Source organism: Brachycentrus maculatus, unplaced genomic scaffold (assembly GCF_059751285.1).
Source record: "Brachycentrus maculatus isolate JH-2025_06_01 unplaced genomic scaffold, ASM5975128v1 h1tg000987l, whole genome shotgun sequence".
NCBI lineage: Eukaryota > Metazoa > Arthropoda > Insecta > Trichoptera > Brachycentridae > Brachycentrus > Brachycentrus maculatus.
Genome location: NW_028281705.1, coordinates 54,258 through 69,064, shown reverse-complemented (window position 1 = coordinate 69,064; position 14,807 = coordinate 54,258). Strand labels below are relative to the sequence as shown.

General features: G+C 40.6%; 1 protein-coding gene across 1 annotated transcript in view; it reads left to right on the top strand.

Moving 5' to 3' along the window:
• The window catches only part of Dhc64C (dynein heavy chain, cytoplasmic), a 115,042-nt gene that overhangs the window by 95,781 nt on the left and 4,454 nt on the right, over nt 1–14,807 (top strand). The window contains exons 64-71 of the mRNA XM_088275781.1: nt 1,052–1,256; nt 8,155–8,272; nt 9,385–9,600; nt 10,158–10,313; nt 11,188–11,361; nt 11,936–12,100; nt 13,406–13,542; nt 14,451–14,611. Of these exons, the coding sequence (XP_088131907.1) occupies nt 1,052–1,256; nt 8,155–8,272; nt 9,385–9,600; nt 10,158–10,313; nt 11,188–11,361; nt 11,936–12,100; nt 13,406–13,542; nt 14,451–14,611 (1,332 nt within the window). The remainder of the gene's footprint in view (nt 1–1,051; nt 1,257–8,154; nt 8,273–9,384; nt 9,601–10,157; nt 10,314–11,187; nt 11,362–11,935; nt 12,101–13,405; nt 13,543–14,450; nt 14,612–14,807) is intronic.

Sequence of the window (14,807 nt, the reverse complement as noted above, 5' to 3'; positions counted from 1 at the left end):
GTGACAATGCGTGTTGAGAGTGCCAGCGCATGGTTTAACGCAACTTTCGGAGCGTTGTTTTGGAGGATGTACATGATATAATGTGGACGTTGTAAAGTCAGGATGTACTCGGGTCATGATATAATGTGGGCGTTGTAAGTCAGGATGTACTCGGGTCATGATATAATGTGGGCGTTGTAAAGTCAGGATGTACTCGGGTCATGATATAATGTGGGCGTTGTAAAGTCAGGATGTACTCGGGTCATGATATAATGTGGGCGTTGTAAAGTCAGGATGTACTCGGGTCATGATATAATGTGGGCGTTGTAAAGTCAGGATGTACTCGGGTCATGATATAATGTGGGCGTTGTAAAGTCAGGATGTACTCGGGTCATGATATAATGTGGGCGTTGTAAAGTCAGGATGTACTCGGGTCATGATATAATGTGGGCGTTGTAAAGTCAGGATGTACTCGGGTCATGATATAATGTGGGCGTTGTAAAGTCAGGATGTACTCGGGTCATGATATAATGTGGGCGTTGTAAAGTCAGGATGTACTCGGGTCATGATATAATGTGGGCGTTGTAAAGTCAGGATGTACTCGGGTCATGATATAATGCGGGCGTTGTAAGTCGGGATATATTCGGGTCTTGAAATATTGTGGATTGTGTAAATTGGGATGTATTCAGCTAGTGATATAATGTGGGTGTTGTGAGTCGAAATGTACCCGGGTCATGATATAATGTGGGCGTTGTAAATCGGGATGTACTTGAGTCTTGATATAATGTGAGCGTTTATAAATCGGTACGAATTCAGCTCATGATATAATGTGGGGGCTGTAAGGTCTTGATACAATGTGAGCGCTGTAAGCTCCTGATGCAATGCGGGTGCCGCAAGTCGGGATATAGTGTGGGTGTTGTAAATCGGGATATATTCAGCTCTTGATATAATGCGGGGGTTTTGAGTAGGGATGCCCTCGGGTCATGATATAATGTGGAGGCTGTAAGCTCTCGATGCAATGCGGGCACCGCGAGTCGGGATATAATGTGGGTGTTGTCCGCCGGGCGCGCAGCCGTGCAGGCCATCAAGAAGCAGCAGCTGACGGAGGTGCGCTCCATGGGCAACCCGCCGGCCATCGTGAAGCTGGCGCTGGAGTCGGTCTGCCTGCTGCTGGGCGGCTCCTGCGAGGAGGCGCCCAGCTGGAAGGCCATCCGGGCCACCGTCGTGCGGGAGAACTTCATCGCGACCATCATCGGCTTCCAGACGGACTCCATCACGTACTGGCGTCTCTAGCTACCCGGCGGTCTCTAACACCCTGCGCACATGTCTCGCCGCACGCCCTACCAGCGCTTCTAACGTGTCGTGGACTAATCAACCGATTTGTGAATAATCTGGACCAATTTGTGTACCGCAACTGGAATGATCAATAATGATAATAATAATTCATATAGCGTGATACAAATACTTAAAGGCGGTCAGGTTAGGAGTCGATACGAATACAGCTTAATTTCTTTCAAATTACGAAACCCTAATGGTAAATAAAGCTTAAATTATTACCAATTACGAAACCGTTATGGTAAATAAAGCTTAAATTTTTACAAATTACGAAACCGGAATGGTAAATACACGTTAATTTCTTTCGAAATACGGAACCATGATGGTAAGTAAACGAAGCTTAATTTGTCGCAACAAATCGCGAAACCGTGATGGTCTTCTTCTAACCCCTATCCGCACCCAATGGTGCATAGGGCACTGCACCATATTGACGCAGTGCTATCTCGATCGTTACTTACATGAAAGCAAGATCACTCCTGGGCTTCAGGGACCAGTCCAGGGTAATATCAAACAATTTTTATAGTGTAAAATCAGTAATATTTATTTTCATCCCCCCCCCTGGGAATCGAAACCAGGACCTCCAGCACGGTAGCTTAACATGTTAACCGTTACACCACGGAGGCAGACAAGATGATGGTAAATACAGTTTAATTTTGCCCAAATTATAGCTAGCCACTCAAAATCTCAAATTATAGCTAAATCTGCTTCAAACCATATTTTAATGAGTTTTGTCCATTTTTTCTTCAATTGAATCATTCCACTTGCGGAACATAAAGTTCTCTAAATTATTGGGAATATTACATCCAATGACAAAACTGACCCATGTTGTAAGATACCAACACGGACTGTTACATCGCGTGACAGTTCATGCTGTAACATATCAACATGGACTGTTACATCGCGTGACAGTTCATGCTGTAACATATCAACACGGACTGTTACATCGCGTGACAGTTCATGCTGTAACATATCAACATGGCGTGACAGGTCATGCTGTAACATTCACAAGGTGATCTTGATATAATGCCGTATTTGTCCTAACTTTTGTGTATTTCTATTTTAACTGCTGATGATTAATTTTTTTAACGTTAACAATTTATATATATATATATATATATATATATATATATATATATATAACGTGGTAATATTTTCCTTTTGAAAATTAAGTGTAAATAATATGTAAAGTGGGTGTATAATAATAAAATAAACAATGTGTTGCTTTGTAATTAAAGTTTATAATTAAAGTTTATTCTTAATTTATCTTTATAATATGTTTCTATCTATCTATCTATCTATCTATTTGATTCTGACAGTTAATAATATTATCGGAAGTCTTTTGTTTAATTCTGTGCGACGCATGCGGCATCTGGTGGTAGAACTGTTTTATGTAGGTACTTTTTGTAAGTACTTAATAAAATGTATAGGTAGGTACCTAGGTATTTTATTACATCTCCCCCCTTGGGGATGAAAATTCATAGTAAAATTTTCACTCGTCCTCCGGATCATCTTCTTGTAGTGAAGGGACTGGTATAAGTTTAGTGATATGATAAAGTTTTTATTTTTATTTTTTCCTCCTATCTTTTTTCCTTCTTTTTTTTTCTTTCTTTTTTTCTTTATTGTTTTTTTTTCTTTCTTTCTTTTTTTTTCTTTTTTTTCCGTTCTTTTTTTTCTTTCTTTTTTTTGTATTTTTTTTTTCTTCTTGACCCTTTTAAAGTAGACACAGTTTTTTTTCAATCCATTTGTTTTTTTCTTCTGAATTCTTTTATTTTTATTCTGATCTCTTAAAGTATCTTCTAATTTAACCAAATTTACAACTTTTAATTGTTCATCTGCATTTTCATTCGAATTTAATACTGGATTCCTGCTTAGACAATCTACTTCTAAATTCTTCTTTCCTGGAGCATATTTTATTTTATCTTTCGTAGAAGTTTTTTCTACTTTATTTTTATTTTCATTTTTCAAGCACTGTTTCTGTGTTATTTGTATGTCTTCATTTTTATTCTGATCTTTTGAAATATCTTCTAATTTAACCAAATTTACAACTTTTAATTGTTCATTTGCATTTTCCTTCGATTCTAATACTGGATTCCTGCCCACACAATCTGCTTCGAAATTCTTCTTTTCTGGAGTATATTTTATTTTATATTTTGTAGAAATTTTTTCCACATTATTTTTATTTTCATTCTTCAAGCACTGTCTCTGTGTAATTTGTAAATCTTCATTTTTATTATTAATCTTATCATCCTCCTTTGTTTTAAACCAGCACGTTGCTTCAGAGTGATATCGAGTTCCCTTATTTAAATTTTCACAAATCTTACATGGACTTTTATCTTTAATTTTATCACTAGTTCTTAGATTTCCACGTCTTCTTTGATTATCTTTTAATCGTTTTCTTTGATCATCTTCTAATTTTTCTCTCTCACTCCGAACATATTGTAGTAATTGTTTTAATACATCTAATGTTTCATAATCCATTTCCATATTAACAAAATTGTCGTTTTATAACGTGGTAATATTTTCCTTTTGAAAATTAAGTGTAAATAATATGTAAAGTGGGTGTATAATAATAAAATAAACAATGTGTTGCTTTGTAATTAAAGTTTATAATTAAAGTTTATTCTTAATTTATCTTTATAATATGTTTCTATCTATCTATCTATCTATCTATTTGATTCTGACAGTTAATAATATTATCGGAAGTCTTTTGTTTAATTCTGTGCGACGCATGCGGCATCTGGTGGTAGAACTGTTTTATGTAGGTACTTTTTGTAAGTACTTAATAAAATGTATAGGTAGGTACCTAGGTATTTTATTACATATATATATATATATATATATATATATATATATATATATATATATATATATAATACAATTTTACTAATTACAAAATAAAATATTTCATAATAAAACTACCATTTCAAAAAATAATAATTTTAAAAAAGTCATAGTGCATAGAAAAAGCAGCATAAGTGTATATAGCATTCACAATCTTTAAGGTCAAATTTCCTTTGAAGCTTTGCATTTGCCCACTCCCTGAGATACATGAATTTTTTCTTCTCATGTTTCGTCTGACGATAATTTGAAATTGTGTCAAGAAGCATGAGTGAGGACATGTCCCGTGTGGCATATTCCTAGATGGCCCTTTCTCACTTGTTTGTTTTTCTCTTTTTTTTCCCCTCCTGAAACTCTACTATCTTCCGCACCGCTATTGGCTGTCGCGCCGGATCGCTGCCACGCTATTGGGTGGTTGCGGACACTGCTCGCTCCCGATTGGCCGAAAATTGGACGTGTCAAAAATCGTGATTCTTGAAATGTTACAATCGATATGGATGCCAAATCTTGAATTACAAAACCATATAAATTGAAATTACACTGAAATTGGCATCAAATTGTGAAATATGCATCTAATAATGAAATTGGCATCTAATTGTGAAATATTCATACTTCAAACGGCATCTAATGTTGAAATTGGCACATTGAAAATGAAATACAATATTAAAATTGCCACAATAAAAATGCCATCTAATGATGATATTGTGACACTTTAAATGTCATCCAATTACGAAATTATTGCACAAAAATGGCATCAAATGATGAAATCGCCTCACTAAAAATGTCATCTAATGATGAAATTGCCCCACCAAACATGGCATCTAATAATGAAATTGTCACCTAAACATGGCATCTAATGATGAAAACACAAAAAATGAAATGTAATGATGAAATTGCCCTACTAAACATGGCATCTGATGATTTAATTGTCACACTAAACATGACATCTAATCATGAAAACACAAAAAATGAAATGTAATGATGGAATTTCCCTACTAAACATGGCATCTGATGATGAAATTGTCACACTAAACATGACATATAATCATGAAAACACAAAAAATGAAATGTAATGATGGAATTGCCCTACTAAACATGGCATCTGATGATGAAATTGTCTCACTAAACATGTCATCTAATTGTGAAATCGCCCCACTAAACGTGGCATCTAATTGTGAAATTGCCCCACTAAACTTGGCATCTAATTGTGAAATTGCCCGACTAAACATGTCATCTAATTGTGAAATTGCCCCAAAATTGTGGCATCTGATGATGAAATCGCCCCACTAAACATGGCATGCATTGGACAGCCGTCAAATCCATCAAGAAGCAGCACCTGGTGGAGGTGCGCTCCATGGCCAACCCGCCGGCCATCGTGAAGGTGGCGCTGGAGAGCATCTGCCTGCTGCTCGGGGAGAACGCCACCGACTGGAAGGCCATCCGCGCCGTCATCATGCGCGAGAACTTCATCAACAGCATCGTGGCCAACTTCAGCACGGAGGACATCACGTGAGATTACCAACTAGTGTCTGTGCGCGTGCCCTGCATGCCGACCGCTAGTCCGCTAGCGTGTAGAGTTCATTCTGCAGTCACACTGATGGGCCATGTTGACACCGTCCATTAGTCCGCTAGTATGTAGAGTTCATTCTGCAGTCATACTGATGGGCCATGTTGACACCGCCTACTAGTCCGCTAGCATGTAGAGCTCATTCTACTGCCACTCTTGTGACAGGGCGTGTTGGCACTGCATATTAGTTGGACGCTGATGATGGGCTGTGTTGACACCGTCCATTAGTCCGCTAGCATGTAGAGTTCGTTCTGTAGTCGCGCTGATGATGGGCCGTGTTGACACTGTCCATTAGACCAGTAGTATAGGGTTCATTCTACTGCCACTCTTGTGACAGGGCCTGTTAGTACTGTATAGTAGTCTAATTAGTTTTGGAGACTGACGATGGGCCATGTTGACACCGTCCTTTAGTCCGCTAGCATGTAGATAGAGTTCAATTTGCAGTCACACAGATGATGGGCCATGTTGACACTGTCCATTATTCCACTACTATATAGAGTCTGCAGTCACTCTTGTGGAAGGCTGTGTTAGTACTGTATGATGATCTAATTAGAGTTGGACACTGATGATGGGCCGTGTTGACACGGTCCTTTAGTCCGCTAATATGTAGAGTTCATCATGAGTAACTCAACATGGTTTGTCACCATGTTTTATCGGAACTCTGTTTTGAAGTAGAATTTATATGTTAATGTGTGTTTTGGGCTTGTATATTTTTCCTAAATGCATCTAATGGCTTTGCAACATTTTTTTGTGGTGACGGTTTGGACTAATTTTAATAAAATAATTCTCTTTTATATATCGTGGGTATACTGGCAAAAAAAACTCTAAAATCCCTGTTATTTAAAGCTTTTAGCCTGAATAAAATACCGGCTATTCAATTTAAAGTAGAATTTACTTGTAAAACCACATATATATGACATTTCAAACTACTTAGTGTATTTTGCCAGTTTGTAGAACGTTACAAACCTTATAATAATGCATCATTTAGTCAAAAATGCATATTTTCGAGTTAACGTTTTTTGCCAATACACCCACAATATATATATTATGTTTCCCCGTTTAATTTGTCTTTTATAATAGCCTTTATCAGCATCCACAGTGCAGTGGTTAGCACGTTTGCCTACCGTGTTAGAAGTCCCGGGTTCGATTCCCAGCGCCACAAAAGAGACAAATCACCTTTTTACACGAAAGGAATATTTAAGTCCGGTAAGTAAATTCATAGTGCTTACGAGATGACATTGGCCGGCTTAGGTGATCAATTTATACGCTAAACATTTTTCCCCTTTTAAGTTTGTAGTCTTTGTTCAAGTCTTTGTCCGCCTGCCCAGTGCGGTGGTTAGCGCGTTTGCCTATCATGCCGGAGGCCTCGGGTTCGATTCCCTGGTAACTTTTATCATTCTGTCCGTTATTTGACCGCTTCGACTTTAAAATGTTGCATCTTCTTCTTCCTTGCTCTATGCCGACTTATCGTCTTTGTAGACTGTTGAGGTCAGCTCTCCTCGTCCTCAGGCTGTAGGTCCTTCTACCATGGACAACGTCACCTAGGCCATGCCTTGGGATCATGTTATCTCTCTGCAGCATCCGTGAATATTTTGGTCTTCCTCTAGATGTCTTTCGAGGAAGATCCACGGCGATTGCCTGGTTCACCATATGATCAGGCTCTCTGCGTCCTATGTGCCCATACCACCTCCAATTGCCTTTCCTCTACCTTACTTTTGATGCCTGTTACAGCCAGGCTTCCACGAATGCGATAACTCTTTATTCTGTCCCTAAGAGACACTCCAGCTGACCAGCTAAGCATCCGCATTTCAGTAGTTTCTAGTTACCTAGAGTAGGTGCTATACATCATCCGGCATTCGGAGCCATAGAGGAGTGCGGGTCTGACAACTGTTGCATATCGCTCACTCCTTCCAAGAACGTCATAAATCAAAAATGGTCAATTTTCAGTTGAGCATGTTTTCGGAATGCCCTGAAAATGTACTATATCCCAGCAAAAGCGGCATATTTTTAACTTAATATTTACCCGCTACAGGGCAGAAAGTGTTGTTTTTGCACTTTGAAGAAAATGTATTGTTTAATTCTTTTTTTTAAATATACTAAATATTTTTCAAACGGAGAAAAAACATTCAGGTTTTTAGTTAAAAAGATCTGTTGCACAGTAAAAAGTTCAATAAGTGGCTTGATATTTATTTTTAATACATCTTATTATATTTTTAAACTTAAAAAGCGTTCTCCTGTAAAAATCAAATTTTTTGATTTATGACGTTGAAAAGAGTGAGCGATATATGCAACAAAATGTATTCCTTTGATCTTTTAACTAAAAGAAAACGGCGACGAAGAAGAAGAAGCGACATTTCTAGTTGATCAGTTGGTTGGTGAGTTTGTGGTAAGATGACCTAGTCACTAAAGTGTTTGTTTGTGTGTTTGCGCGGCAGCGACGAGGTGCGTGAGAAGATGAACTCCAAGTACCTGAGCAACCCCGACTACACGTTCGAGAAGGTCAACCGGGCCAGCATGGCGTGCGGCCCCATGGTCAAGTGGGCCATAGCGCAGGTGAGCCAACACCTAGTCCACTCCGGCCAATGGCCAATGTCCACCCGGAACATGTTATGGTGATGAATCTCATCAGCAGCTTGATTGAGTGTTTTATAGAGCAAATTGATTGCTTTTATGATGAGTTTTACCGCACAGATTGAGTGTTTTGATGATAAGTTTTTTTCCACTGATTGAGGTATTTGATGATGAGTTTTATAGAGAAAATTGGATGTTTTAATGATATTTTTCCTGACCAGATTGAGTGCTTCAATGACAAGTTTTACTGCACAGATTGAGAGTTTTAAAATTGGAGCCATGTTCTGGTCATGAATCTCACTATCGACTTGAGGGAGTGTTTTATCGAATTGGGTGTTTTGATGATAAGTTTAACTGATCAAATTGGGTGTTTTGATAATAAGTTTGACTGATCGAATTGGGTGTTTTGATAATAAGTTTAACTGATCGAATTGGGTGTTTTGATAATAAGTTTAACTGATCGAATTGGGTGTTTTGATGGTAAATTTAACTGATCAAATGTGATGTTTTATGATAAGTTTAAGTGATCAAATTAGATATTCCAATGATATTTAACTGAGCAAATTGAGTGTTTTGATGATAAGTTTAACTGATCAAATGGGGTATTTTGATAATAAGTTTAACTGATCAAATCAGGTATTTTGATGATAAGTTTAACAGATCAAATCGGGTATTTTATGATAAGTTTGATTGATCAAATCGGGTATTTTGATGATAAGTTTAACTGATCAAATGGGGTATTTTGATTATAAGTTTAAGCAAGCAAATCGGGTGTTTTGATCATAAGTTTAACTAATCAAATGGGGTATTTTGATGATAAGTTTAACTGAGCAAATCGGGTGTTTTGATGATAAGTTTAACTGATCAAATGGGGTATTTTGATGATAAGTTTAGCCAAGCAAATCGGGTGTTTTGATGATAAGTTTAAGTGATCAAATCGGGTATTTTGTTTGTAAGTTTGAGCAAATTGGGTGTTGTGATGAAGAGTTTTGCTATCCAAATTGAGTGCTCGGATGAGGAGGTTTAGTGTGTAGAGAGTATCAAGTTGTCTGGAGCAAGTGAGTCACTGACCAGAGCCGCGTCGGCATGCGCAGATCGAGTACGCGGACATGCTGAAGCGCGTGGAGCCGCTGCGCACGGAGCTGCGCGCGCTGGAGGTGCGCGCGGCCACCAACGTGCAGGCCGGCGAGGAGGTCACGCAGCTGGTCACGCAGCTGGAGCGCAGCATCGCCGCCTACAAGGAGGAGTACGCGCAGCTCATCGCGCAGGCGCAGGCCATCAAGAGCGACCTGGAGAACGTGCAGGCCAAGGTAGGGACAACCGCTGAGTGACCCCTAAAGGTACACTCGTCCATCAAAGTCCTTTACAAGTCCATCACATATTTTCGAATCCCATATCTTTGTCAAATAGATTACCACTAACCGTATTCTTCGTTCATTAATCGTAGTATGGTATTCACCAAGTGACCCCTAAAAGGTACACTCTTTCACAGAGGTCCTTTCTAATTCCAAAATTATTTTTTTAAATCACATCTGTGTCAAATAGATAGTACCATTAACCGTCAACCTTATATTATGGTATCTCCCAAGTGACCCCTTAAAGGTACACTTTTCCACAGAGGTCCTTTATAAGTCCCATCACATTTTTTCGAATCACACATCTTTGTCAAAGTACCATTAACCTTAAATTATGGGAGATAGTACTGTTAAGCTTATATCATAGTTCCTACCTTGTGACCCCTAAAAGGGATACTTACCCACATAGGTCCTTTATAAGTCCATCACAAATTTTTCCAATCACAAATCTTTATCAAATAGATAGTACTGTTATTTTGAAAGATGCACTAAGACCTTTTTATCATCTGCAGGTGGACAGGTCCATAGCCCTTCTGAAGTCGCTTGTGATAGAACGAGAGCGCTGGGAAGGGAGCTCGGAGACCTTCCGCTCGCAGATGTCCACCATCGTCGGAGACGTGCTCCTCTCGGCCGCCTTCATCGCCTACGGAGGCTACTTCGACCAACACGTAAGTCAAGCCCTGTGGGCTGTCATGAAAAACCCCAAAAATGGCACTAGATCCTTTTTAGGACCTGTTGGGGCTGTTGCGAAAGAGCCCTTAGAAAGGCTCTTTTTGAGACACTTAGTGAATAATCATTTTAACACCGTCAATATGATAGTGTTTTTTTTGGGGCTATTATATTAAACTCTCAAAAGTTTCATTTCACCGCAGATGTCCTTTATGAGGCACATTATATTCTAACTTTAGAGCCATTTAGTACTAAGTCACACCGTGGATGTGGCACTGTCCCTTGTCAAGACCTTAGTAGGCTCGCAAAGACTCTTTTGGGGACAGATAATATTTGATCTGCGCTGTCATGAAAATCCCCGGAAATAGCACTGAGCCTCAAGGACCCTTTTTAGGACACTAAATATAAAATCCTTTTAGCCACGCCATTCACCATCAAAATGGATCCTTTTCAGGGGTGTTGTATAAGATTTTATAAAAAACAAACACAAACTTTGTTTTTGACTGCTTTTTTATTTTCGATACTTTTTCCAATTGGTTTCGACAAGCACCTTGTCATCTTCAGGAATGGATAGGGAGAAAAAAAGTTATATAAAACACAAAGGTCCTTTATGGGGCGTATCATACTGTACCTTTGGTGCCAGTTGATATAAATTCACACCGCAGATGTGGGACTGTACCTTTTAAAGACATTATAGGCATACAAATACTCATTTCGGAACACATTATATTTGATTTGCGCGCAGAGGTCCTTTATAAGCCAATTGGTAATATGGCACTGTACCTTTTTGAGACCTAAGTAGCCCCGCAGTGGCCCTTTTTGGGGCACTCTTTTTGGGGCTGTGTGTGACCGGATTATTGCTCCGTTTTCCAGTACCGGCAGAACCTGTTCTCGACGTGGGTCCACCACCTGCAGAAGGCGGGGCTGAAGTACCGTCAGGACATTGCGCGCACCGAGTACCTGTCCAACCCGGACGAGCGCCTGCGCTGGCAGGCCAACGCGCTGCCGGCCGATGACCTGTGCGTGGAGAATGCCATCATGCTCAAGGTGACGTCATGTTTGTATCTTGTCTCCATCTCCCGACCGGAGGAAGCTAGGAGTGTGTGTCGGGACAGAAGGGTGTGGCGTTCCATCCTCTCTGCCTACCCCTGCGGAGAAACAGTGTGATGGTAGTAGTAATAATAGTAATATTTTTTGATGATTTATACAGCTAAACTGGCAGTGCACAATGGGGTCTCGGTTTGCAACCCTGATGTATGAAAGTGAAGCATGGAGTTGGCAACAGAAGGATAAAAGTAGACTGAGTTCAATCTCTCAGATGGATGTGTAGCAAAACTATGTATGATACATGTTCCAATGGTGATATAAGGAAAGGGTGCAAGGCTGAGATGAGCACTATCCAGCAAACTAAGGAAGGTGGCTTGGGATGGTTGGGGCGTGTGGAACCAATGAGTGAGGAAACAACGGTAAAATAAATTAATGAAGCTAATGTATTTGGAAATGGGAACAGAGAAAGATGGAGAAAATGCTTGGGCGTAGAAAAAGCGGCGGGCATATATGAACAGGTGTGGTGTGGTCGGTAGTCGGTCGGCCCGTAGTCACGCGTCTCTATCCCTTGCAGAGGTTCAACCGGTACCCGCTGATCATCGACCCGTCGGGGCAGGCCACGGAGTTCATCATGAACGAGTTCAAGGAGCGCAAGATCACCAAGACCTCCTTCCTGGACGACTCCTTCCGCAAGAACCTCGAGTCCGCGCTGCGCTTCGGCAACCCGCTGCTCGTGCAGGTACCTCTCACCCACCACCGGCCGTGACCGGTCGGGTCAAGCGGAGAGCGCCTATATCTATACAATAAGTGCAATTTCACAATGCTTGTGGACGACCTTTCAACTCTTATCACTCCGTAGGCCAGACATTCCGGTCCGTATGATTCTAGTAGGCAGCTCCGTGGGCCACAATGTCTGGCCCACAGCAGGTATAACTTTAATCACTGATTTCTCTATCACCCGAGTATATTCTACCAAAAAATATTTCAGAAAGATACAGTTAATCTTAATTAACATGGTCATACGAATTGCCAGACAGGGTGTCCCAAAATTAGGGAACCAAAATATTTATCTTATATCACACACTAATATAAGAGTTTCTGCTTAATAAAAAGCTTCTTTACATCTCACCAATAGATGTCTCTAGTGAAGTTCTAGTGATTCAAGAACAAGGTTTCTAAATTGGTTCATATATATATATAGAACTTCCAAGAATTTGAGTAGTGTGGTTGTCAATAATGGGTAGAATTGGTGAATGCTACACGTGTGTAAAGTGATCACTTAAGCCAGCCGATGACGGTCGTCAGCCCCGTAAATGCCCAGACTTCCATATTCTTCTTCATCTTTGATGAGATGTCAAAAAATAATATGAAAATAACTCCTGTAATTGGAGATAATCCAGATTTTGTGAACAAGTATTTGGACACACTCAAAATGTTGCCAAAATATTTATTTTAATGGTAGAAAAACGTCACATTTTTTTGATCAGAGTAGCTGAACAGTTATGATAAAAAATGGTCAGAGTGAAAAAGGTTAATAAAGCAATCAAAAACGTTCAAACCACCAAGTGGCAATACTTGTCGAGAAGCATGGTGTCCTCCATAAGCAATTTTTAGCATTGCATTTTTTGTTTTTTTTTTACCACAATGGCATCTGTGGAACGTAATATACTTTATGTCGCAATGGCTGCGCTGTCTGTTGAACATTTTATACTTTTTTGTCGTAATGGCAGCGCCGTCTTTTAAACAGTACGCTAAAATGACAGTATCATCTGTTGAAAGTTTTTTGCCGTAATGGCAGGGCCATCTGTTAAACAATACGTTTTTGCTAGAGTGGCAGTGTCATCTGTTGAATATAAGATGATTCTGTTGTAATGGCAGCGCCATCTATTGAACTTGACTTATTTTACCTGTCATAGGTGTTCATAAAAACGCGCGCATTCGAGTGCGAATAGCGTCGTGTCAAAATTACGTAGCATTCTGTGAATAACTTAATATTTTGAATAGGTGATTATTTGCATTTTTGTTGATGTGCGTTTGTGTTCAGGACGTGGAGAACTACGACCCGATACTGAACCCCGTGCTGAACCGGGAGCTCCGCCGCACGGGCGGCCGCGTGCTCATCACCCTCGGGGACCAGGACATCGACCTGTCGCCCTCCTTCGTCATCTTCCTCAGCACCAGGTGCGTGCCGCTCCCTCTGGCAAGCCCGACACACCCAGCGGTGCATAGGCCACGGGTTCCGTTACTACATTACCCACTCTGATCTCTAATCCAATGGTGCATAGCCCTCCGCATGTCATGTATCTTCTAGCCCTTATCCACACCCAATGGTGCATAAGCTTCTGTATCATATATCTTCTAGTCCTTATCCACACCCAATGGTGTATAGGCCACTGCACCATATATCTTCTTGTCCTTGTCCACACCCTATGGTGTATAGGCCTCCGCATCATGTATCTTCTAGCCCTTATCCACACCCAATGGTGTATAGGCCACTGCGCCATATATCTTCTTGTCCTTGTCCACACCCTATGGTGTATAGGCCTCCGCATCATGTATCTTCTAGCCCTTATCCACACCCAATGGTGTATAGGCCACTGCATCATATATCTTCTAGTCCTTATCTACACCCTTTGGTGTATAGGCCTTTGCATCATATATTTTCTAGTCCTTATCTACACCCAATAGTGTATAGGCCACTGCATCATATATCTTCTAGTCTTTATCTACACCCTTTGGTGTATAGGCCTTTGCATCATATATTTTCTAGTCCTTATCTACACCCAATAGTGTATAGGCCACTGCATCATATATCTTCTAGTCCTTATCTACACCCAATAGTGTATAGGCCACTGTATCATATATCTTCTAGTCCTTATCTACACCCAATGGTGTATAGGCCACTGCATCATATATCTTCTAGTCCTTATCTGCACCCAATGATGCATATAGGCCTTTGCATCATATATCTTCTAGTCCTTGTCCACACCCAATGGTGTATAGGCCATTGGTACATATACCTCCTAGCCCTTGTCAGCACCCAATGGTGCATAGGCCACCGCACGCATTGACCCTCCGTCTGCCCGCAGGGACCCGACGGTGGAGTTCCCGCCGGACATCTGCTCGCGGGTGACCTTCGTGAACTTCACGGTGACCAGGTCCTCGCTGCAGAGCCAGTGCCTCAACCAGGTGCTCAAGGCCGAGCGGCCCGACATCGACGAGAAGCGCTCCGACCTGCTCAAGCTGCAAGGTAACCCCCCCCTGCCCACACACCTTCCCCGACCGGACCTACCTCGCAGGCCCCGGGCTGTATGCAGAGCCATTTTCATATTATTTTTTGACATCTCATCAAAGACGAAGAAAAATACAGAAGTCCATCAACAATAGCCATACATTTTATTGTTTAAAAAATCCAAGGGTGAACGGACAGGTTTCTTCAAGTTCAC